This window comes from Vespa velutina, chromosome 7 (assembly GCF_912470025.1).
Source record: "Vespa velutina chromosome 7, iVesVel2.1, whole genome shotgun sequence".
Classification (NCBI taxonomy): domain Eukaryota; kingdom Metazoa; phylum Arthropoda; class Insecta; order Hymenoptera; family Vespidae; genus Vespa; species Vespa velutina.
In genome coordinates, this window is record NC_062194.1 from 9031662 (window position 1) to 9058815 (window position 27154).

Here is a 27154-nt window from a genome sequence, read left to right on the forward strand (position 1 = left end):
TCGCTTAAAAAGGCACCAAACGGGGGATTACTCCACTATATATTATTTACTGGTTCCCACTGAAGTACGTTAATTCAACGTATATACATATAAAATTAAAAGTCAACCGCTTTCGTTTCTTTCTTTCTCGTTTTTTTTTTAACTCTCATTTTCTGACGCATTCCTTCAAAACTGCAACGACGTTAATAGGTTTTACCAACTAGCGCTAAAATATATTCGATATATAACCTTTGTTTATATATATATATATATAATATAATATAATATAATAATAATATATATAATATAATTTTTAATATAATAATAATTAATATAATAATAATAATAATAATAATAATAATAATAATAATAATAATAATAATAATAATAATAATAATAATAATAATAAATGATGGCGATAATGATGATGACGACGATGATGGTGATGATAACTGCAATAATTAACGTGTCGTGTGTATTTGTGTGTAATTACACGCACACACATCTACACAGTGAAACGGCTAGACGGAAGGCAGATGAAGTAGACAAAGGTACGTAAGGATAAAGAGTAAAAGGACGTATGCGGCGACAAAGGACAAAGAGGAGTGAAAAATGAAGAAACAATTTGTGTGTGTGTGTGTGTGTGTGTGTGTAAGTGCGAACTGTGAATATTCTTGGAAGTGTAAGTGTCCGTTTATGTGTGTATGTGTTAAAATCTATCCGATAGTACAGTCTGCTTTTTAAGCCTCATCATTTACTTATTTTTTTTATTCCGTTCTCTTTCAAGGTGCTTCTTTGCAATAGTCGCCAGTGCCAATGATGCGCGAGAACTTAATGGTAAAGTTTATTTGACTAACGTTCCCTTTTATAAAGGGCAAACGAAGAAGAAAGAAAGAGAAAGAGAAAAAGAAGAAGAAGAAGAAAGTACAAAGAATAAACACATTGGCACGACACACCCTTGCAAGAAACACGGGTATAAATATAATATACTCTATTTAATTTTTTCTTTTTTTTCTTTTTTTCTCCTTTCTTTCTCGTTTTAATGCATTTTCATTTAAACCCATTCCACCCACGATGCATAAATTAATTAAAATATGTTCCTAACACGAAATTCTTCAACGAGACGACTGCGATACCGACCACGATTGGCGTAAGAGAGTCGTTTAAAAAAAAAAGAACAACACAAAATCATTACGCGTTTCGAAACCTCATATTTTATGTTTTTCTTTTTTCGATTAAAATCAAAATAGAACTCGTCGAGATAGCTGCATTGTGTTATAATATCAACGAGTCACGTCATATATAAACATTTTCAATATGTGATATCGATATCCTATCTATCAATTTTTCCTATTGTTTTGTTTCCTTTCCCCCTTTTTTTAACGAAAAATACAAGTAACGTTCTCTCTTCTGCATTCAAAACGCCTTAAGACGACACGTCGTTTCTTCTTCGTTACAAAGATTTCGGACGATTTGAACTTTCAATTTTGTACCGCGAGAGAAAATATTTTACCTCTCGTTAAACGATAAAAGAATCTTTATCGATTCTCTCGCACTCGGTGCGAACGTTCTCTTCCGTCGATATAATGCGATTTATTATTAATTTTCAACAATCTTAATTCTAAAGTATAACAACGTTGAAGGCAACGCGTGTACGCACGAAACACGAACGTCGGCGTACGATTAAATTTTAAGAACACGTTTTCGATATCAGTTACTACGTTCTTCTCACCTATTTCTTTTTTTCTTTTTTTTTTTTTTCTTTTTTTTTTTTTCTTTTGAACACATTCTTTTTTTTGTACAGACATCGATTCTTAACTCTTTGGTCACGAGCCTTGAGATGCCACTAAGGAGTTTGGAATACACATTCGGAGATTATGCTACTTGTAAAAAATAAAAAATTCTTTCGTGCAAATAAGTACAGTTGTACAGTTATTTCACGTATCTTTGTGAGAGGGAAAAGAGAAAAAGAAAAAAAAATAAAAATAAAAATAAAAATAGAAATAAATAAATAAAAAAATAACTAAAAATAAATAAATTCAACCGATTTGTATAAAGCCTGCCGATATGTCGAGATAAAAGTCAAAGAAATGATTTTTTTTAACGAGTTTTTCTCCTTGCGATTTTGTCTCTTACGCCAAACTTTTCGATCGTGATCACAGTAGCTTCGCACTTTTATATATACATATACATATACATATATACGTATATATGTATGTGTATGGGAACTAATAAAAATCGTACATCTTCCCAACGGTAACTCTATGAAAGGCCTACAAATCCGACCAACGATCATCGAGCAAACTTAGTCGCTCGATTTGTTTTACTTTTGTCCATTTTTCTTTTTTCCTTACACGTTTCAACTACTAACGAGTCGACTAATATAACGATACAAACTAAAAGAATCACCTAATCAACCGGTTCGCGGAAATTTATTTACTAGAGACGTATATAGATTTGCAGGCGATCCAGGAGCATCTCTATACCCTGCTATTTATTTATTTATTTATTTATATATTGTGTATATATATATATACATATATATATATATATATATATATATATATATATAATCTAACGCACGATATCTCCTCATTAACATCGTGCTTTCTTTGCCCTCTCGTAGAGTTTTCCTACGTAACATCGTTTATCTTTCTGCCATCTAAAATTGAGTTAGTCTTAGCCTCTCAGTGATTATCAAATGTGAGTGTATAACTTTACTTATTATTTTGTTTTCTTTCTTATTTCCTTCATTATCTTTCTTTTTTTTTTTTGTTATTTCTTTTTCTTCGTTTTACTTTATTAATCGATATAAGCTGTCTAGCCGCTGCCTTTTTGCACTTTTTGTATTTTGTGTGTGTGTGTGTGTGTGTGTGTGTGTGTATGTATTGATATATATGTGTGTGTATGTACGAACAAATATCAATTTATATCTTTTCCATCTTTTTTTTAGATCCCCTATCCCTCCCATTCGCTAACCACCATAAACAACGATCACTTTGGACGGGTTACCTTTGACCCATCTCTCAAACATAAAGCGATTCCTTTTTTCCCTTTTTGTTCAAGTCTGACCGTAATCGTGTTTCCAAGACGAAATATTTCAATTTCAGGCGACGAAGTAGTTCTATATATCAAAGAACGAAAACGATCTTAAGCTCTACCTTTAAAAATCCATCAATCTATAAACACACACACACCATCGACGGTGATAGCTGTTATTCTTTGGTCCATGAAAGTTTCAAATATATTCTCGTGATACAAAATCGAGCCCAAGAGATATGGAATATGGAAAACACACGTGCATACGTGACGACATGTTTCAGCCCGATATTCCCATTTTCTATCTTCCTATACGTTACTCGTCTTCGTTTTCTATTTTTTTTTTCATTTGCCTCCTATCGAAAGCATAACGTCATGGTAAAATCTAATTCGTTCTCCTTGTTATACTTTTCTGGCGGCGATATCTTCTAATATTTTTAATAATAATAATAATAATAATAATATATATATATATATATATATATATATATATATATAATTCATATCCTCTTATATTACTTTTATCTTTCCCTCCTCGATTTCTAATCGTCTCTATCGTTTTTCTTCTTTCCATCCTTTTTTCTTTGTTTAATCTTTCTAAACGCTTGATATCTCTCGAATATAACGAACGAACACGAACAGTAACACTGGTCGCAATCGTGGGCGACAGCGTAGAACTTTTCAAGTACAACTATCTAATCCCGTCGTCATTCTATTACCACCGCTACATTTTCATGCGAGCGTTTTAATTTTGTTCTTATCTGTTTTTTCTCTTCTTTTTTTAATATATATATTTATATATATATTTCTTTATATATATATATATATATATATATATATATATATATATATATATGTATATAAAGTAACAACGGAGAAGGTTTCGGTTATCGTAATAATTAATTAATAGCTGTAATATTGTAATTATACTATCGTATAGCCTCTAATCTTGTCTAACGTCTATGTCCAACTAGTTGAAAAAATAAAAAGGAAAAAAAGAAAAAGAAAAAAAGAAAAAAAAAAGAAAGAGAAAAATTTGTATACAAATCATCGTCTCGGTCCCCTCTCCCGCGTAACAACAAACGATTCATCGTCGTTGTTGTCATCGTCGTCGTCCTTGTCGTCGTCATTGTCGTTGTCGTCGTCGTTGTCGTCGTCGTTGTCCTTGTCGTCGTCCACGTGTAAGGCAGATTTCCGTTTGCGGAACTGGCCAACCACGAACGCAGATATTGGCTGGAGAGAGCCCCGTCAGAGTGTAACGTGCAAAATATTATTTCATTACAACTACGATTGTATATTTTAGTGCTTTTTTCTCGTGACTAAGCCTATACACCATTGCCATAGTCGTAACCCTTTCGGCCAAATATTTAAAAATGTTTTTCTTTTGTTTGTTTTCCTTCTTTTTTTGTTTTCAAAGCTCTCGCGGTTGCGTACATATCTTCTATCTCTCACCCTCGAATCCTATTCCAGCTCTAAGCTCCAAGAATTTTTCAAAGACAAAATATGTTACTTTTGGGTAAAGGATCTCAATTTCTTTCTCAATTTCCATTTTTTTTTTTACCACATTCGAGCAATCTTCAGGATTAAATTTCTACTCTTATTTTTTGTTCCCCCTTTTTTCTTCCATTGCTACTATCTTGAATAAATCAAAAACGTAAGTCAGTCTCCAAAGGTTCGTTCCCTCTAAAAACACGACTCAAGAATATTTTAAAAACGCGAAATTGAAATTACTCGAGATAATATAATGTATATAGAAAATACAGTCGTCGATTGTTTTATTTTATTTCCTGTAAGCGATCTTAAATTTTCTACAGATAGACTAGTAAATTTTGTTTCCTTTCTTGATATCTCTTCAATTCCATCCACTATATCTTTCCTTCTTGTTTCCAAGCTCCCTTCCTACCCCCATTCGTCCTCTATTTTAAGAAGATATAAGCGAGAACAGGAACGCCACGCACACACACACACATACACACGCGTGCGCGGTTATACTTAAATCTTAATAACATGCCCTGAGACGCGCACAGACTTCGTAAAGATCAATCGTCGTCGGCCCGGACGATGACGGCGACGACGGGCCGACGACGTGCATAGCTCGATCGGGTACGATACAGCATGGCACGGCGTTAAGTTACTACTAGAGTGCCTTCAGTCTATCCAATGTCAGTACTATCTTGTATTTGGTGTCGTTAAAATCGTCCCTCTACAGTCTTTCAAAAAAATTGCATGCCCCGCTCCAAAAATTTGTCGTTCGATATTTCCTTCTGCCTTCCACCACCTCTTCAAAAACCCCGGTCTCTCTTATTATACACGTCACACGTCTTATCGCGTAACGACGTTTATAGCTCGCTTCACAACTCTCTTACCCTCCTGCCTTAGTTCCTCTCTATCTCTTTCTATATTTTATCATCGATAAGAATTACGTGCGCTACTAACGATAAACCGCGATAAACCGCGATAAACCGCGATAAACCGAGCTTTCCGAAGAAGCTCATCCACAAACGACTCAACAACATGGAGGCGAACGGTCATCGTACGTAATATTGCATTTACTCAGTCTACGTGGTTCCCTTATTTACTTATAATCGCGTACTTATGCATCCAAAACGATCGTGTTTTATATATAACCTCGTGTTAAGCGCATGTTATTATTCTTTTAGAAATGTATCAACTACTACACGTACAACACGTTTGATTTTCTTTCTGCGTAATTATTATTTTTATACTAAGTCTCTCAAGTAGTAAATATACTCTCTTTCTGCAATTAGTATTTTCTTCCTCATTACACTTTTTTGTTTCTTTTGAATATTTATACAACACTTATTCCCCCCTCCCCCCAATCCCCACTTCGTATTTTATATTTTATAACCGCATTCTCTGGCCGCCGCCAAACAACGTGTAACTCACGTTGACGTGACGCCATGAGTCGAACGGTTGTTATTTTAATATAATAATAAATTTTTCTTTGTTAAATTCATATAATCATCTGTGTATAATCCGCTAAATCCCTACGAGGGAGATATGCGGTAAAGCTCGTTCGTTTTGTAACTTTAAATGTTCCACGCGTGCTCAATATTTCTTTTTTCCCCTTCCATCTTTTCACCACTTTTCTTTTCAAGAAAGTAGAGCCCTTCGATCTCGTTATATACGATCTGTTCTCTTCGTTACAACTTTTTACTCGACGATAAATCTGAAGAAAGCTATAAACCTCAACTAAAATCACGCTAGAAAGGATTTTCTTTCAAACCATATAACTTCGTCCAAGGCAGCCATAATAATTCTTTAAATATTCATCTTTTCATCTTTTGTGTCACTCTCATGAAACAGTTAAGCATGATTCTTCTTTTTCCAAAACTCTACTACCAGAATCCTTCAATCGACCTAATCTCGCGAGAACATTGTTTTTCTTTCCATTTAAGGATTATTTCTCGTGTCAGCAGAAGCGATTTTAATGATCGCATTCTGCCTCCTCTCTGCGACTCCATTATTTTCATTTTCTTCATCTTCATTTTCATTTTCTTATTTCTTATCCTCTTGTTATCGCATATTCGATGATGCGGCCTAGTTTATGATGCGGCAGCTCGCAGAGAGGAGGCAACAGCAGGAGATTATCGCAATGAATGATTTCCGAATCATGGCCATTTTTGGTAGCGGCCTACCGTTGCTGACCCATGCTACTGCTACCACTATTACTGACATTCATATGCGGCTTAAGACTATGAATGATCTTAACGTGGGCGACCATGTTGTCCTTTCTTGTAAACTCCTTGAAGCAGACCGGACACGGATAGTACTTGACGTTAGGCTTGTGCGAGGTGACGTAGTGCCGGCAAAAGTTGCTGATGTGTGTGTAGGTACGATGACATACGGTACACCGATAAACGTCGCCCTCCTTAACGCAAAAGTCTCGCACCGAGCCCTCCGTTCTCTCGTTTTCGACCTTAAACGAACCCTCGAAATCGCTCTGACTGATCTCCGACTCGCCGGCGACCAGATTAAATATGGCACTGCTCAGATTGTCTTTCGACATTTTCTGCTCCGACTCCGAGTCGGAATGTTGTTGGGGTTCCTCCCCCGCCGCCGTCGCCGCAGACGTAGCCGATTTGCCCTGTAGACTCGACGCGCTGTACTCCTTGCGAAAGCACTTTTCAAAGTTGATGCGTATATGCGTCGGCGATTGCGAACCACAGCCACTCGACGTTTCCTCCGAGTCTGCAATTTAAGAAAAGACTCCTCTTTAAGATGTTCTTGCTAAGCCCGCGCCGTATTTTATTTCATTCCTTAATATATCTCACACGTGATAAATAATATAGTAATAGTAATTAATAATAAAAATCAATTATTTTTCTATAATATAGATTATAACTAATTGATATGCGATTGTATACTATAAAATTATAATATATATATATATATATATATACACACACGCGCGCGCGCACACACACATACACGCACGCACGCACGCACGCACATACATACATATATATATATATATATATATATTAAATATATATGAATAAATAAATATATATATGTATATACATATATATATTTCCATATATATAAACGTATTACTAAATTTGTGGGGGAAGCAAGAGGAAGGGTAGAGCCAGCAAAATGTGTCACCGAAATTTCGAATCGCGCTATCTCATCTCGTACTTCAAATACTTTTTTCTTTTTCTTTTTGAATTTGAATTTGAATTTGAATTTAAATTTGAATTTGATTTCTTTTCATCTGCCTCTAGGACGTCCGTACACGTCGTGTCTTTTATCCTTCTTCCGACTTTTTTCTCTTTCGCTCGATCATCCTCTCGTTGCCGCTCTCTTTCTATATTTCTCTCCTTTATGTCTTTCTCTATCTCTAACTCTCACTATCTCTCCCTCTCTCTCCCTCTCTCTTTCTCTCTCTATCTCTCTCTCTCTCTCTCTCTCTCTCTCTCTCTCTCTCCCTCTCTCTCTCTCTATCTCTATCTCTATCTTCCTCTCTTTCTTTCTTTCTTTGTCTATAATTCGTCATCACGGTTTTCAAATTTGAAGAACCAAAAAAAGCAAAAAAAAAAAGAATAAATTTCCCGCCACCTCTACATGATCGTGCAATTTCGCATTTTTAAAAAAGTCTATTCGTTCCAACTCCCCCACCCTCTCCACTACAGAATGTCGGATCACGCTCGCATATTACAACATATCGTTCCCGATTTAGTTTTCTTTTTTCTCCCGTTGCAATATATACGCGCTCGTATGCACGTTAGCACGCACAAACGAATGTATTTCTCCTTCTCTATCTTTCTGTTCGTCTCTATCTCTATCTCTATCTCTATCTCTATCTCTCTCTCGTTTCTATATCGTCTAAAATGAGATATACATTACACGTTGTCCGCGTTATGTCCATAGTAAAAAACAATAAAAAAAAAAAAAATAAATAAATAAATAAAAAAAATCCAAATCGAGCGTTAATTTCTCGAACTACTTAATTTGTTTCTTTTCTAAGCATAGAAAAAATATAGAAATAACAATGCAACTTCGGTCCGTGGATTTTTTTAAATACACACATAAGCACACACACGAACATACGTAGGAGAGCAAACGAAAAATTTGCTCGCATACGTACAAATGTGTTTCATCTACTTTGTTCTATTTTACTGATATTGTTAATGATTAAATGATTTATGTATTTATGTATATGTATATACATTGCAATAATATATACAACGAAACGCGTCTATGCACGATCTTTCATTCGAGAATCTTGCGTATGTCGTATGAGAGTCTGTTCGTCTTGTCCAATCTTATTTTGTCCTGTTTAGTCCGTAATCCCTTTCTACGGGAAGACACGATCCATCGAGATCGAGGACGCTTGAGAGAAAAAAGTACGATTTCTAATTTTCGTATATTCCGCTTTCGACTTCATATATTATTATAAATAATATATGCGTAGTTTCTTTATACTTCTTTTCAAAGAATTATGTATATTCATTCGGCTTTCTCTTTTTATTAACTTATTTATTCTGGCATTTTTGAAACGACTCTTTAATTTTCTTTTTTTTGGTTTTTCGTATTTTTAAAAAAAAAAGAAAAAGTTTTTCGTTTGAGCGGCTGGCCTCCCTAAGTTCCCACGCTTCCCCCGCACAAAAGATTAATCTCTTGTAAATTCAAACGGTGACTCAGATAATCTCAACTCACCTGCGTTAAGAGAACAAAGCAACACGTTCACGGTCACACTACTGAGCGATTCTTGATCATCTTCGAACCACACTGTTCCTCGCGCGCGCGCGCCTGCGTTTACAGATTCTTTTTTTATTGACGATAGATTTAAAAAAAAAAAAAAAAAAAAAAAAAAAACAACGTACGTCGCACTTTTGATTTCACGGCTCTCTTTCTCTTTCTCTTTCTCTCTCTCTCTTTCTCTCTGATCTTTTTCGTTATTTCAATTTTTTACTTTATTTGCTTATCTTTTATTTTTTCTTCTTCCATTGTAATTTTTATTTCGTTTAAATTTCATTGTTGTCCGGAGGTATACAAGTATAACACGTTATTCGGATTCTTCTCCCTCCCATTTTCATTGTCATTTATCTATCTATCTATCTATTTATCTCTATTTATCTATCTATCTATCTATATAATATTTCAACCATCCGCCTATTCACCTAACTACTTAGCTGTTCGTTTATCTATAAAACTACCTACCTACCTACCTATCTAACTCTACCTTTTTTCTTCCCTTCATCAGTCTTTCTTTCTATCTTCCTTTGCACTCACTCCTTCATATTTTTCCGCTTTATTCTTCTGCCGTTAAATATTCTCAGGCAACGAGAACGCAAGAGAAGGCGGAAGCGACAAAACCCGTCGACGTTCGTCGTCCGTTGTATACATATATGTATATATGTATTGTATACATATACGTATGTATACATATACGTATACATATATGTATGTTAACTTAATTCATTTTTAGTATATCTATATATGTATTTTTTTTCATTTAAATTCTCTCTTCTCATTCTCCTCACTCGTCGCGTGTGTCAATCGCACGCGAATCTTTCCTTATTTTCTCATAACACTTTTTTATTATATTGTATTTATTTATTTACTTTTTTGTTTTACTTTTTTTGCAACATACAAATGCAAAGAAATTAACCAGCGTTTAATGAAATAAAGATATTAGAAAAAAGTAAGCACCGTTAAAAGCTGGCTCCACCCCCTCCTTTTACCAGTGGCCAATGGCAGCGAAGCGTTTCTCATTATTCGTGCGGTAGTAGCATATAATAAATTGAGTGATCGAGAAAGCTAATAAAAATAGTCGGAAGATCGTTGAAAAAAATTTGGCGCGAAATATGGTCACGAGCGTGGACGAGAAATATGGAATGCATAGCGTCGGTGATAAGATAAAGATACAAACAGAATAAAAAGAAAAAGAAAAATACAGAAAAGGCACACCATATAAGAAGAAAAAGAAGAAAGAGAGAGAGAGAGAGAGAGAGAGAGAGAGAGAGAGAGAGAGAGAGAGAGACAAAAGAGGAGAAGCAAAAAAAGGACGAAAGATGAAAAGAAATAACGAATGAATGAAACTTTTAAGAATAAAAATAAAAAATGAAGAAACGAAATCAAATAATAAAATAAGAACATAAAATTAAAGAATTAAAATAAAAAAACAGATAAATAAATAAATAAATAAATAAAAAAAATTAAAAAAGAGAAAAAAAAAGGCGCTGCTCATTGGCCGATTATACATTACGAGGGTATAATATGTTTTCGGCGAGAATCGGTGGATGGTGGGTTTGATTTTTGAAGGCTACAGATAATCAAAAGGGAATCTCATGTATTTGGTAGCACGTCCTAAAATTTGTCCGAAAATCCCGCCATTATTGCGGGAAAATTATCTACGGATTCTACGAGACGACAGCTTCCTCTTTTTCGCACACTTACGCGCGCGCACATACGCATACATACATACAAAGTCACATTCTCTCTTTCTCTTTCTCTCGAGTTTCATACAATAATACATACAATTGCATAGAACATTCTCTTGAAAAATTTGTTCAATCGACTTGCACAATACGTCAAGAGATCTGATGATTAGTTGTGTGTCTGTTGGCTGTATGTATATATGTCTGGCTGGCTGGCTGTATGTATATGTGTGTATTTATGTGTGTGTATGTATGTGAGTTGTATGCGTGTATGTATGTATATATGTATGTATGTATGTATGTATGTATGTATGTATGTATGTATGTATGTATGTATGTATGTATGTATGTATGTATGTATGTATGTATGTATGTATGTATGTATGTATGTATGTATGTATGTATGTATGTATGTATGTATGTATGTATGTATGTATGTATGTATGTATGTATGTATGTATGTATGTATGTATGTATGTATGTATGTATGTATGTATGTATGTATGTATGTATGTATGTATGTATGTATGTATGTATGTATGTATGTATGTATGTATGTATGTATGTATCATTACAAACACGAGTCCGAAACGATCGCCAAAGCGAGTCGAGAAAAAAGTGCGTGAGTATTGTTAGCGTGTCAGCGAGAAAAAAGGTAAAGTCAATTGGTGCGGCCCTTACATATATGTTTGCCGTTTGCTCGTTGGGGGCGATAGTTTATGGGATCATATTCTTATGAGATTTTCCATCATTTCTTGTCAATCTTCAGAACGTCTAACGCAAGTCGACTGTATTTATGTATCATCTCGTTAAAAATTCCCTAAATACGACGGATATTTTGTTTCTTTGCTTTCTTTTTCTTTCACTTTTCACCTCTCTCTCTCTCTCTCTCTCTCTCTCCTCTCTCTCTCTCTCTCTCTCTCTCTCTCCCTCTCTCTCTCTCTCTCTCTCTCTCTCTCTAACCCCCCTCCCATCCCCAAGTTTTCTTCTCTATGTTTCGTTTTCTAAAATCGTTCTAATTCTCTAAAACCCCATGAAGAAAGACTACACGCAATTGTGTTTAAAATCTTTTTTAACAAGAGTTCCCTCTCGTCGCGGCGGTTTGTGCATCGAAAAGGAAAATATTCTTTTCTATCTTCTTTTCCTTTGTTTGTCTTTTGTTTTTTTTTCTTTTTTAATGCGAAATTAACCGTCGCGCGCGCATGTAAGTGATTCCAATGTTTACATTCGTATTTTCCGTACTTTCTTTATTCCCGTAACGCACCGACGAGCGCGAATGAACAAACGAACGAACGTACACCCGAGAAAATTTTCTTTTTCTTTTTTTTTTTTTTAAGGTTTTCTTCGTTAACGACAATCAACGAAAATCCTCCGCCGACGTTATGTCTCCCGATTTCACCGATATTTATTTCGAGTGAGCGCTTCTACGAGGATTTATACATTTCTATTTGTTTGCTTGTTTGTTCTTTTTTCATTTTCGTTTTCGTATTTTTTTTTCGTTTTTCCTACTAATATGTATATATTCATTGTGCCTATTTAAGAGCCTCCCAGGTATAGATTTCGCTGCGATACTGCATCGTGGGTAGTTGCAGTCGCGCAGAAGAGAAGTAAGACGAAGTTAACAGGTGAAATTCTGAAAAGTTAAATCAATTAGCACATCGTATAGCAGTTTAAGTCGTCCATCCGCCACCGTACATATATATATATATATATATATATATATATATATATATATATATAATTTTATTATTAAACTTAAATATACACGTGATCGATCCTCCTCTTCCGAATACATTAACATAATGTCATAAAAGCATTGTTTCATAAAAGAAAAAAGGATGAACGACGACTTGTTAAATCGTCATTCATGTCGCTCGTTGTTTAATAATTTTTCTCAATCGTATGAAGAAAGCTGTTTGTGAAATAATATGTCTTCCTTTTTCTTAAAATTGTCGTCGATTGACTTCGACGAATCGTACGAGATAGTCGTAATATAATATTCACAATTTTGTCAACGTCGTCCGAATTCGACAGATCGTTTCGGCGAAACATTTCTAATCGAAATAGGAAAGCTTCAGACGACACAAAAGCATTTGATCAATCTGGTTCGATGTGTCTTCTCGACTTTTGTACAAACCAAGAGTAGAAAACATTACGTTTTGTTTGTTGTACTTTTGTCGATAAGACGGGGAAATGTAAATAAATAAATAAATAAATAAATAAATAAATAAATAAATAAATAAATATATATATATATATATATATATATATATTGTGTGTATATTTAAAAACAGAAATATACAAAAAGAAAAAAAATATAAGAAAAATAATTTTCTTTTTATATTAATCATCGTGACATTATCATACAATGCACACCATGTAAGAATTATTTTCGATTTGTTGTCACGTTTATTTCTTTTCTTTTATCGTATGCAAAAAGAAAAACTAACGGTGCATAAACGTATAAAGTTATGGATAAAGTACATCATTTCTAATTACATAATATAATTGATCGGGAAAATGTTATCTTGATATTTTCGTTATCCGTAGGGCATATTTTAATTATTCGTTTAACGCACGATCAAAGGTTGAGCAGGACGCGGACGAGAATCGCAACAGGACACATATTTATATCTCGTGTCATAAGAATGACACAATAAAGAAATTAAATAGTCAGCGACGATTTTCGTCCACATGGCATATTATTATTAAAAAAGCCGTTAAGTTGCGCCCGCCTAGGATTAAACAACGTTAACAGCGATTTGGCGTTAAGACGCACGCAACTATTTTGTTAATCATGTAAGCCGAATTTTTTGAACTCTTACCTTGTTTGAAACTTTCGCTCCCTTGTCTACTATGCGGCCGCGCGAAGGTTTCTTCTGAGGCTAAAATAAAAAAAAAAGAAAAAAAAAAGAAAAAAAATCAATTAATTAGATATATAAACGTTAGTTGAAGATTTCTTTGAATTTGAATAGAATGAATAACATTAAACTTTATACGATTCATAGTACTTTATAAAGACATATATAATACGAAATGACTACTAACCTTGCGCAGAAGTACTGGGCGTTGGTTCTGGTTCTCTCTTAACTCTAGGCGTTAACGATTCGTGAGTCTCTGTACCATTTTCCGTTGGTTCGTCCTTTCTCGCAGATGACAACGAACTGGCAGCCAAATTGGCCGCCGCCGAGGCCGAATTACTGATATTGTTGCTGTTGACATTGTTGCTACTAGTCGAAGAACCACTCCTATTATTGCCAGTTGTCTCGCTCTGGAAATCGATGCCCATTTTCATCTCCATCATTTCGGGTGAACCTTGCACAAGGTCAGTACTCGAACAAGATTGTAGGTCCTGCCCAGTACTAGCCTCGCCAATTGGCGTGTCCGAGGAGCCGCTCAACTTCCTCGGCCTACCCCTTTTTCTCTTTGGCGCTGTTAACGCTGAACCAAGAAGCGGATGGTTCGACATATGATGGAACCTCTTTTGTGATACATGATGATGAGGTCCGATTTGGTTTATTCGGTGAAGGTTCGGAGGTGGTGGAGGTATTGTGTTTTGATTGCCAAGAAGTGATGACGTGATGCTGGGCAAATCGCACTTGTCCTCATTTACTTCGGTCAGACCCTTTATCCTTAGAGACTCAGCGACCCTCAGGAAAGCGGTTAATCTATCCTGATCGACGCTCACCTCACCACGATACATGAAGTCTAAAAGACTTCGCATATCCACATATGGGACGTCCTTGAGAATAACTATAGGGTGCTTGTCAGGATGACCAACGAATAGAGCCTGAAAACAATATACGTAATTTTTATATTTCTTTCTCCATTTCTTTATTTTACTTTTCTATTATTTTCTTTTTCCTTTTTTTCTGAGATCATCTAATTTTTCTTTCTCATTTCTTACCTGAAAATAAGGACTGCACGCCGATAAGACCATTTTATGCGCCCTAAGCAGCTGACCCTCAACGGCCAGTGTAACATCAACGAAGGATTCGTCATGAAGCAATTGATCAAAAACGGAGAGTAAATTGCTCTGATGGTTGTTCCAACGCAGACAAAATCTCTGCGACGCCATCGCTTCGCTTCTCAGGTCCGCCAGGTTACCGTTAATATCCGCTAACATCAGACCTGGTGTTGATTTTTTTGCTTGTGTCGCTGCTGCTGCCGCCGCTGCTTCTGCTGCTGCCGCTGCTTCTGCTGCTGCCGCTGCTTCTGCTGCTGCTGCTGCTGCCGCCTCGTCGTCGATTTTTTTCGCCTTCCTCGACGAAGCCACTCGCTCTTTCTTTCACTTGTATTCGTATTCTCTTCTTCATCGGCCACGATATATCATTCTTTATACCCTCGCGACCTAAAATATATAAAAAAAATTAACCTTTATCATCGAGCCTTTAGAACAACAGCACATCATAGCGAACGACGATCAATCCGTTAAAAGAAACTATTCAATTTTGAAACGGGTGAACGTACTCTAACGTTACATAAGTTAGCCTACTTTTCTTATCGTCACCTTGGAAGGAACCCAAACGAGTAGTACGTGTCGCTTATAGACACGCGACTGATTCACCCTATTTTACAGATTAAGTATTACTCCTTGATACTTTGTACGGAATGTTAAGGACACTTAACGCAATGCATATCAAAATGAATGAGATATTCTTTTTTTTTTTTCTTTTTTTATTTTTTTGTTCCTTATGTTGCAATCAGCTAGCAAGTCTTCTTTCTATATATACATGGTACGACGATAACGGCTGCGTGCATAATCATGCGCGTAAGCCCCCGAGGAGACGACGATGTGTACGAGCTATGAACGTGGGTGTACGACCCTGGAAAACGTAGGCAGAGCGAATAGGCGACTCGCTCGGTTCGTGCCTTTTATGTAATTCTCTCCTCACCCCTTCACCAACCCAATCATGGTCACGTATGCAACGTTCGTTCCGCCAAGACTGCGAAGGCGTGGCAAAGGATGACTTTCTATGATCCTCTCAAGGGGAATTTTCGAAAGACGCGACATATAATATAGCCGAAAGAATTTCCAAATGTCGAACTAAAAATCCTCAAACTCTTATGATTTAGATTATTATTTGACAACAATAACGAATATATATATATATATATATATATATATATATATATATATATATATAGCCTTGATATCGATATGCAAAGATTTAGGTTAGTTTCTTGACCTCTTCATTGATATTCTGAAACGACATAGTGTTATAGGATGACACGATAGACATATTTTATGCATCTGATATACATATCTATCGAAGGAAACACCCTTCAGTTGATTTCGATCGTACGATACAATCGAATGAAGATAAGCAACGAGAATAAGAAAAGAGACAAAGCAAGTAACAGAATAACTCCCTTCACAAGGAAGAAGAGAGGAAAGTATACATTCTTCAACCGTCGGTAAAAACGAAGAAGGAGAAACAGTATATACTTGACGCCATATTTAAAGATGAACTCTGGTCACGTGACCACAATAGATATTTTTCGAACTCCGTTATGTGACTGTAAGAAAAAAAGGAACGCTATAAAATGGATACTTGGCGTTCGTTTGGTAGAAAATTAAAAAGGCAGAAAGAATACAAGGATCGACGTATGATTGCATTATATCAATGACTGATACAACAAACTTGGGAATATAGTGAAAAATGGAATAGAAAAAAAAGGTATTCAAAAATTGAAAAGCACTTTTTCATCACAGCAGCAGTAGCAGAAGTAAGCTGATGAAACATATGAGCCGGGAAGAAGAGGTCAGCTGAGTGAATCAATAGCATTTTCTACGCATATTCAGATCGATGCCTAGGTAGTGTTTTACTGATTTCGCCTGCATGCATCTACGCATGCATTTATACTCACACATCTGTGTGTATAAGTACAAGGATCGAGTGCTCGCGCGAGCACGATTCGCACTAGCGAAGTATAACCTTAAACATGCGACCTTGGATGACCTTGTTGATTCCACGGTTTTCACAGTGAATAGCGCATCGCTATGCATCACCTTCCTTATGTCAAACATGCCAGCTTTTAAACATCGAGGAAAGATAATTCTTAATCTTCCTACCCTTATTCCTTTTTCATAAATGTACTGAGATTTTTGCTAAATGTTACTTATTTAAGTTTCACGATGTAAAAACTATATCATTCCGACGATAGCAGTGAGAAAAAAGTGAAGGTCACTTGTCACAAGTGCTAACAAACATTATATATTCTGCAAAAATGTACAATGCAACCAGGTGCTCCCTATTTCTCTCTCTCTCTCTCTCTCTCTCTCTCTCTCTCTCTCTCTCTCTCTCTCTCTCTCTCTCTCTCTCTCTCTCTCTCACTCACTATCTCTATTTCTTACTCTCCTTTTAACGCGTAATTCACGAAGATGTATATCTCCGATGATTTTACAAGATGACTTTGCCACATTCAACCGACGACAATGACAACAAATTCCATTATTCGTCATTGACTTATTAAATGATATTTCTAAGAAAAGAAGTGTGCTTGTATCGTTGAAGGAAAAGGAAAAGAAATAAAAGACGGAAAAAAAAACAAAAGGTAGATGACAAAACTTTTCTTAATATAGTGTTTTAAGAAAGATGGCGGGAAAAAATTCAAGAAACAATTGACTAACTTCCTATTCGTATATATCAAAGAAATAGGAACCGATAATCTCAAGAGTTCGTTGTAGAGGTTAGCATCAACGTAGGCGAGAATTAGGGGCGCGGTATGCGGTTTTCCTGCTCTTACAACACTGTCACGTTAACAAGCTGTATGCGCCTACGACAATATAACGAGATTTTCTATTTTATGTATCGTCTCCATTTTCGAGAAAGAGAAAGAGAGAGAGAGAGAGAGAGAGAGAGAGAGAGAGAAAGAGAAAGAGAGAGGTAAACAATTTAATTGAAAAAGAAAAAAGAATAAGAAAACAAAGTAAATAACACCCGATATTTTGTCATCCCACAAAAAAGAAAAAGAAAGAAAAAAAGAAAAGAAAAGAAGAGAGAAAGAGATAGAAAGAAAGAGAGTGAGAATGGTATATTTTTGTTCTTACCAGCAACGAGAAAAATAGAGTTCCGCGAGACGTAGAGAAGGTTGGCGAGCGCATGGCACGAGAATCCTGTTGCTCGCGCGACGCACGTGCATCGTTGTTTCTCTTTTTCTCTCTTTAAACGCTCAAGCGCATGCGCGCCACGCTTAAGCCCGAACTCTATCGCGAGGGCATATGTGTGTAGGTTGTGTATACGTCGAGTGCGTATGCATGCAACTCACTTCTCTCACGGCCACCGTGCTCGTTGCGTAATCGACACCAGCAGCGGCAGAGTCACACTGGGAGAAGGAGAGAAGAGAAAGAAACTCGTAGAAACAGCGGACACGACAATGTACGCCGCTGCTGGTGCTAGTGCTACTAATGCTGCTGTTGCTGCTGCTGCTGCTATGTCGAATACCGTTCCATGCTGCTAGTGCTGCTATTACTGCTAGTGCTTCTACGTTTCAAGAACCTACAATGCTCGATTCGTTAGCTCCCCCGGTTGTTACTTCCTTCTCCACCCTCCCTCGTTTCTTCCCTTGACTCCTTAAGACTTCCCCCACTCCCCGTCACAATCTGCGCCACCACTTCCGCATATACTTGCGACACCGTACTAACTGGTGTCTACTAAATAGCATTGCCTTTCACAATTTCCGATATCATCCATACATGTGTATTTTTGTATACCTCGACTTCGAATTACCCCGCAATGGAAATTTATTTTATGAATTTTAATGTTACAAGTCGAACTCATAACTTTTACGAAGATAGACGAAATCGTTTTTTAAGCGTACTCTATTCTTTTCGACGAATTTTTATTTCTCGCAATTACATACATTTAAATATATATATAATATATATATATATAATATATATATAATATATATATATATAATATATATAAGATAATATATATTATATATATATATTATATTATATATATGTACATCGTGAGAAAAGAAGTGAGGTTAGGTTAAGTTTCACAACTTCTCAATAGATCATATAATTCACGAGCGGCTTCTATCGCTCAGTATTGTCGAGTGAAAGATAAAGATACAGTAGACACGTATCGGTATCTCTTTTCCGAGGTATTTCGCTGAATCATTCAAGGATAAAGGCGCGTTCGAAATTTCTGCTGGGAATCCTAATAACAGCGTACGTCACTGAGCAGTCTTTTTTCTTTTTTTTTTTCTTGCGAATAGAGTCGAACGGTCGATAATGAAGGAAAGTACTATAATTGATTATGCGATTGTGCTATTGAAGAAAAACGATTTTACCGATCGGACAAATATTTTTATTTTATATTTATAATCATTTTTTGATTAATGTCTATGAGCTTTTAACTACACTCGTGATAATGCGCATAAATAAATAAAAAATAAAAAAACTCTGAGCAAAGTACAGAGTGTTAAGACGATAAGAATGAAGAATTGGGTGAGTCAGAAAGAGAGAGAGAAAGAGAGAGAGAGAAAGAGAGAGAGAGAGAGAGAGAGAAAGAGAGAGAGAGAAAGAGAGAGAGAGAAAAGAGAGAGAGAGAGAGAGAGAGAGAGAATCATAGATAGTACGGATGAGAAAAAACTAGTATGTGTATTTGGAAACATATGCGTACGTATATAATACATACAACATACACATACACACCTATATACAAACATTCTTATTCTCAAAGTAGGGTTGCTCCATCGATCGACCGAATTTCAGGCTCGAACTCGAGGGCAATCGAGTGTCGAGCAAGAGAGAATAAGGAAAATATAGCTGCGCCTGCGTAACTTGATGATAATGACAATACCAATAATAGTTGTGATGTTAGGAAGAGGACGTCTTTCACGAAATACATCTCTTTTCCACTCTGTTTACCGTTTATCACATCTCGTGGATTCGTCGAATCAACGGGATTAAGGTTGTTCGTCGATCGATTTCCGTTCGCTTCGGGCGCCGCTCGTTTATATATCACTGATGAGACTATCGAGTGGAAAATTTCAATAAAATCCCGGAACTTCGTCAGAGAGAGAGAGAGAGAGAACATCGACAGTAATCGAAGGCCGAACGATATATGTACACATATAGAGGGTAGTTGGACATGGAACAACACAATCTTCTCTTAATGTTTACTAGCCGATCGATACGAGGTGAAAAATGAGACGTAGCCTAAAAAGAAAAAAAATAAAAAGACAATTGTAGCCGCTTCGTGCTACAACTTTTGTTTTCGCTCACTAGGTTAAAGTACATATATAAAGTATAATACATTTATTTTCTTATAACATACGTCAAACAAAATTATAGATCCTACAAATAACAATTGAAATATCAAATTAAAATATATTCATTAGGCCAAAATTGTGAAAATACATAAAATTTGGAACAATAGAAATGCGCAAATTTAAATAAAGAAAAAATGTTTTGAAAGAAAATTTCTAACGATTCAAGATGGCGTTTAAGATGATAGAATTATTTTTCTAATTCCTTAGATTTTCTACTCTCATAGAATATATGAATCGTTGTTCGTAGGAAAGGATAGAGAAGAAAAAATGAGGATCGTAATACTTTGACTTGTTTTTTTTTTTTTTATACAATACAAAGAAAGAAGAGAACGTTTCGAAACAAGTATGAGTGTGGATTGCGGTCGAATATCCCTTCCTCGTCGCAGCACCTCCTCCTCCCACAAAAGATGGGGGCGTAGTGGGGTGTGGGACAACACGAGGATGCGTTTGGATCAACAGTTCGACCGCTCGCAGTCCTCTCGGAGAAGGAAATACATACGATCATGGACATACGTGAATGTGTCGTTGGTGGTTGTGTGTGTGTGTATGTGAGAGAGAAAGAGAGAGAGAGAGAGAGAGAGAGAGAGAGAGAGAACGAAAGACAAAGGTTTATTATGTTGGTCCTAGTATTGAATTCTCTAAGAATATAAGGGGGGTTTTTTCTTGCTTATAAAACGAAAAATTAACATGATAAATTATTGTTTTTTAGATAAATCTCTGTAAAAAAATCAGTTTTCAATCAATTTCATGGTTATTTTACGAAGATGTTCCAGGAATAAAATGAAAAAGAAAAAGAAAAAAGAAAAAATGGAACCGAGTTTGAAATTCGATAACAACTAATAGGATATGCAAAAGCTTGTTACAGCAAAACGCAGAACTATTGAATATATAGTGTTGGACGTATGCCGATTGATTTTTCGTCTATGCTAGAATCTATAACAACGCAAAACGTGTTCGAAAAATGCTCAAAGGTACAACTTTGAAGAATATCTCGAAACGGGGTAAAAGAAACATGCGCTCGCTATTCTTACCATATCCTTAATATCACGTGGAAAAGAAATATCGTTTCTCGAATCGAGGGCGTGGTCGTGCCAATTTTAAAACATTCCTATGTACAGATAATTTAAAGACAAATCAATGCGAATCGAGTAAAAGCGATAACGAAGCAGCTGTCCATCTGTTTCTCGTGTGTACAGCATAAAGTCAAATAAATAACAAGGTGACGGATGTTCGTCATTGTGGATAAAGAAAAAGAGATAGAGAAACTTGTGAGAGAGAGAGAGAGAGAGAGAGAGAGAGAGAGAGAGAGAGAGAGAAGCAAGCGAAGTCTGAGGACGAGAAAGGATAAGAGGGTGGAGATGTAGCAAGAATGGGTGGGGAAGGAAAAGAAGAAGGGAGAGGAAAGGAGGGGATGTAACCGCTCACGAGTCGACGCGAAATACAGGTATGGGCCGATCCGTTAACCATCAGGGAGCTCCAGGTACAAAGTTAACGGAAGATTTCACGGCGGAGAGAGAGAGAGAGAGAGAGAGAGAGAGAGAGAGAGAGAGAGAGAGAGAGAGAGAGAGAGTGAGTAGAAGGGAAGAGAGAAGGGAGAACATGGCCATGAAGAAGGCGCGCATGTCCCACATTTTAGAATCCTCCTGGAACGACATTTCCGATTCGTTTTCGAAGTCTACAAGGTGCTAAACGTTTTTTGTCGTCCGTCTCCGTCTCCTTGGTCTCTCTCTCTCTCTCTCTCTCTCTCTCTCTCTCTCTCTCTCTCTCTCTCTTTCTCTCTCTTCTTTTCATTTTTTAAGATAAAAATTTTAACTTGCATCTTGGTCGCGATTACAAACGCGTTACGTGCTCTATCTTCTATCGATGGATCGATATTTAACTGTTTATTCGGCTTAATCTCACGGAACGTTAATAATATTCCTTTTTATGGTAGTTTCGTTTACTATATTGTAACGAGAGAGATAAATAAATAAGATACTGATAGTCAAGTAAAAACTAATATTGATAAGTGTAAGACGGTTCTGTTGAAAAAAATTGAATGTTCGATGAAATGTATATAAAAATATAGATATAAAAATCTCGTAAAATTTTAAAACGTTCATTATTAAAGAAATATTCTTTGAGAGCGCGCTCTTTTAGCGGCCCTCGGGAAATACGTTTCTGCGCATACGCACTGAACACTTAAGAAGAGGAGCGCACTGCTGACACGCACGAGTGCGTGCACTCATCGACAGGTCAGGTCGGCCATTTTCTTTCCGTCAGCTTGTAACCCATCTCCCTCCCTCTACCCTCGACAACTCGTTTCCCTCCTCCACCATACCATCACCAGCCGCACACTAGCAGCACCACTCCACCACCGCCACTACTACTACTCTACTATCTACTACACCACTCCACCACCGCCACTACTACTACTCTACTATCTACTACACTACTATTCTACTACCTACTACACTACTACTACTACTACTCTATTATCTACTACTACTACTCTATTATCTACTACACTGCTCTACTACCTACTACACTACTAGACTACTCTACTGCAATACACAACTACATCTACTCCAACCTCTCCTAACCCCATCTCCTCTTGTCACCCTCTTGCAACGACCACTACCCTTCCGGCGACGCGACGACATTCGTTCTCATACCACGTTCGCATTGGCGTCAACCTTGCTTTTTTTCCCCACCGAATGTTCGAGAATGCGACCGATTTTCACCGACCAATCATGAACGATCTTTGATAGACAACGCGACGACGAATCACTCATCCAATGGAATTTCAAAACGTTTCCCTTTTCATTCGATTACACTTTGCTCTCTCGGGTATCGTTACAACTTTGCTCGCACTCGTATACGTATTCCTTTCTTGCAACGACCACCGTTGCAATAAAAGTGATACAATGTTGTTAGGATATATGATCCGAGCAACAACTTCTTCGACTCACTAACCCCACCAACTTGTCAACACGACTACCAGTCGTGTAATATTGTGGTTATATTTTATCAGTAATCCCCTTATTGCTTTAATGTGTATTCGAGTTTAGTAAATATGTATGTCCCTACATGACAATGTTGGATGAAATTCTCCGCAGATAGATAGATAGATAGATAGATAGAGAAAAAGAGAGAGAGAGAGAGGGAGAGAGAGAGACCGTTATATCCTGAACATAATATTTCAAAAACCATTACGATATTCTCAGAAAGTTTGCGGAACTTATTCGAATGTAAATCATTCTCTTCCTCTATCTTTCTCTTTTCTAACTTCTTAATATCCCCGACGAAGAATTTTTAGACGGCACGGAAGACAGCAATGGTTGTATTAATACGAATGCTCCGTGTGAACCTTCATCCGCTCGATGTTGTATTAATGCGGGTGTGTTATTAACGAAGAAAGAATCAAACGGTTTATATAGTTGGTAGCATTAAGAAAAGCGGATTTATGTGTGTGCGCGTGTCTGATTCTACCAGGGTTCCTCTCTTCCTATTCCTATTCTCGACATGCCTGCATTCTTCTTCTTACTGCTATTATTTTCTTTGAGAGTTTAATTAACGATAGATCGAAAGAGTATACATATCCTTGAGAAACTGAATATTTTTCTCGTATAACCTATAATACACACTATATATATATATATATATATATATATATATATATATATTGCATACACACGCAAAACGTATTTACAAAAATTCTATCAGTTGGGGTATCAAAAGATAGTGTAAAACGCGTAGTGTCGAAAGGAAGGCGTTCGACACACGTTCTCTTTGCTACGTTAATCGAAGGTCGTTCCATTCCGTTCCGAATGATCACCACCGTGTTTCAATTTAGAAAGAAACTCGGAAAGCAAGTAGGCCGGATCGAGAAAGACTTTGGACGTTAAGGAATAATAATCGATCGATATTATTCGTGATTCAAGAGCAAGAGAAAATATTCTTTTAAAGTAATGGCATAGTAAACTATGTAAAAATACATTGTTAAAGAGATAGTCGAAAGATATCAATAAAGTATGCTTTAAGTGCCGTCGTGACTTGTCCTACATTAGGCTTTTAATTACCATCATTTACGGTATCCCTACTAACGGAATCCCATCCGTCCAGTATTGGCTATTAAGACTGCCGATCATCGAAAGAATGAGAAACACGATTTTGGTGTACCTTTAACGGTATATTCAAGCAAAACGGATACCTAAACATATCGTTGACGAAGGAAACGTATAAATCGCAGTCGAAGACCGATATTCCTTCGACGGAAGGAGAGAGAGCGAGAGAGAAAAAGAGAGGGAGGGAGGGGAGAGAGAGAGAGGTATACATATATGTATATTACATATATGTTATAAACGCATATATTATTGTAAATACGCAGTTATAGAAGTTTGCACGCACAATAAAACGAATTCAGGAGGGGATGTATGTAGTGTGCATCATCATCGCCGTTACAGCGCATTTAATATCATCATAAACGCGTATGTTTCTCACGTTTTATCTTCGAGCACGCACATGTACCTTGATCGATATATGCATATATCATATCATATCATATCATATCATGTCATATCATATCATATCACATCATATCATATCATGTCATATATATATGTAAAATTAGCATTAACTTCACTTTCGAAAAGATTTTTCGTAAAATACGTGAAAGAATCTAATAATGCAATTATCTAATAAACAGGAATTCGTCAAACATATTGTAAATCTATGTATACAATCAGAGACCTTAAGAATAGATGAAGAGCGATGGTAAGCGGAGGAGAAGCCTCACCACTTTTAACGTCACTCTGCGTTGTATGGCACTGAGAGCATACTATGCTTTTTACGAAACGTGATCCATAAAAAGTCGATTCGCTTTTTTCAAATTTCCCGCGGTAATGAGTGAACGGTCATGTGACTTTATTAAAGCGGGAAATTTAAATTGATCGATTTCTACTTTTTTTTTTTTAAATCGAAATCCATCGTTGTGATTTAAATTTCTAACTATACTATCTTTTAGTAAGGTGAACGAAGAAATTTCTCGTGGGTACTTCGTAAAAATCGTCGTTACCGTATCATAATCAACGCATTAAAACTCCTTTCTCGAGCATTGCGATTAAATCGTTACTCTCCTTTAAGCGGGAATCCGCAGAAAAATGCGCAACATTAATATTCTTCTTTATGTGAACGTTCCGATATAATATATACTACCAACGCATTGCAGGAAATATACTAGCATTAAATCGACGAATCATGGAAATAATTTAATTAAAGAAGTAAAAGAAAGAAAGTAAAAAAAAAGATGCTAGCATAACTGCTTTTTAAATCCTCATAAATTTCAATTTTTTTCATTTGTATTTCCGTTTAATCACATATATACGCGCAATATATTTATTTAAATCAACCATAATTTTGATTCGATGCGACGAAATATCTCAAATAACATGTTTTCTTTTTTTTGTCACGCATAAAGGGAAGAAAATATTTCGCAGAAACTTACATCAAAAGCTTTATGAACTTTATGAAAGTCACGTTTATGCGAGATTGACGCAACTAGCATAATAAGAGTATTCTCTCCTGGATATAGAGCACACATTCTCTTCTTTGAAAAAAAGAAAAAAAAATTTGGTAAAAAATGACTTGCGTACCGTTGGGTTTGAAACCGAGAAGGCACATTACCGTGCCACTACCGTTTCACCGCTGTCTGTCGAATTACCGAGTACCGCTACTAAGGTATGTAATGTAACGCATAACGGTGCGATACAAGTATTAACAATTTTATTGTTATTGTGGAAGAATCGATGTCAGCAATTAGTCTCTAAGTGTCTACTAAAATTAAGACAAATGACATATTTCCACCGAAGAAAAATTAAAAGAAAAAAGAAAAAATGAAACCTTGATAATAAAAGTACACTTCTAATTGCGTTTAAGCAATCACACATATACTTGCAAATAGGTTAGAATATACTTGAAAGAAGCCCATTAACTTATCTACTTATCGCGATCATAATAAATTCGAAACTTTCGAAGGCATTACGATACACGTGCGTATCGAGAGCATAGATATTTACATAGATCGTTCATCGAGAAAAAGGGCGTATATACGGTACGATTATCAAGCATGTGTGTTTAGAGAGTATGGGAGGGGAGAGACGGGAGGAGAGAGGAAGGGGAAGAGAACTCGCGTAAGATGAAAATAAGGTGTGTGACGTGATATTTGTCAGACCACGTGGTCACTACCAACACTTCTGCTACGCTTAGGTAAACTAGTCCCACTCCCTTTGTTTCAAACTCTATGAAAAAGCCAATGTAATGGAGAATAAAGGCCAATGTATATATTAGTATGTATATATATAAAAAAAAAATTGATTCGTCTAATTTGCCATCAAGAGACAGAAGATACACGAGAAAATTCTAAATAATGTGAAAGCGTACACCACCGGATGGTATGCAATCATGGAAAAGTGGAACAAATCTAATCTCTTACGACGTGTGTTTTGTACTTTGGTAGGTTAGAACTCGCACGAAGCCATGCCTGATCACCACGCGGTCGCGTACTTATATGCGTATCTGTAAAAGATAAGGCAAATGCCTCCTAGAGATAACCAACGTTCTCAAGAATCGACGCTGGAAATCGTTTTCTTCTTTTTTTCTTTTTTTTCTTTTTTTTCTTCTTTTTTCACTCAATTTTGAATTTCTTGTATTAATTATTTAAAAATGAATCATCATCCACGCGAAGGCAAGATATTTGGCTGATATGGACGTAGTGTCATGTGATAATTTCAGCAAACGTAGTGAAAAAAGTTTTGAAATAAAAGAAGTATGAGAGAGGGAGGAGGGGGGAGAGGGAGAAAAGAAAGAAAACGAAGTTAACCAAAGCTATCAGAAATATCCTCATAATAACGACAAAAATTATGTCGAAAAGATAAAACGTAGACACGATGTCAAGATTC

The 27154-nt window shown here is 36.3% G+C and overlaps 2 protein-coding genes and 1 long non-coding RNA gene across 8 annotated transcripts in view; 1 reads left to right on the forward strand and 2 right to left on the reverse strand.

Annotated features, from left to right (window-relative positions):
- Nucleotides 1–27154, reverse strand: part of LOC124950394 — a 43913-nt gene that overhangs the window by 14154 nt on the left and 2605 nt on the right. The window lies entirely within an intron of this gene.
- The window catches only part of LOC124950387 (protein tramtrack, beta isoform), a 39936-nt gene that overhangs the window by 10442 nt on the left and 2340 nt on the right, over nt 1–27154 (reverse strand). For 2 of the 6 annotated variants that reach the window (XM_047497000.1, XM_047496996.1), the window contains exons 2-4: nt 14833–15276; nt 13974–14715; nt 13751–13810 (exon numbers count right to left, since the gene is read on the reverse strand). In XM_047497000.1, coding sequence (XP_047352956.1) covers nt 13751–13810; nt 13974–14715; nt 14833–15051 — 1021 coding nt within the window. In that variant the 5' untranslated portion in view covers nt 15052–15276. Of the gene's footprint in view, nt 1–1141; nt 7231–13750; nt 13811–13973; nt 14716–14832; nt 15277–15420; nt 15988–17979; nt 18178–18197; nt 18474–27154 lie in introns of those variants that run through there. The other 4 variants (XM_047496999.1, XM_047496997.1, XM_047496998.1 and 1 more) reach the window with 4 other exon arrangements.
- Nucleotides 18939–24336, forward strand: LOC124950396. The gene is made up of 3 exons (XR_007101353.1): nt 18939–19389; nt 19628–20823; nt 20926–24336. It is a non-coding gene; the product is annotated as an uncharacterized LOC124950396 (long non-coding RNA).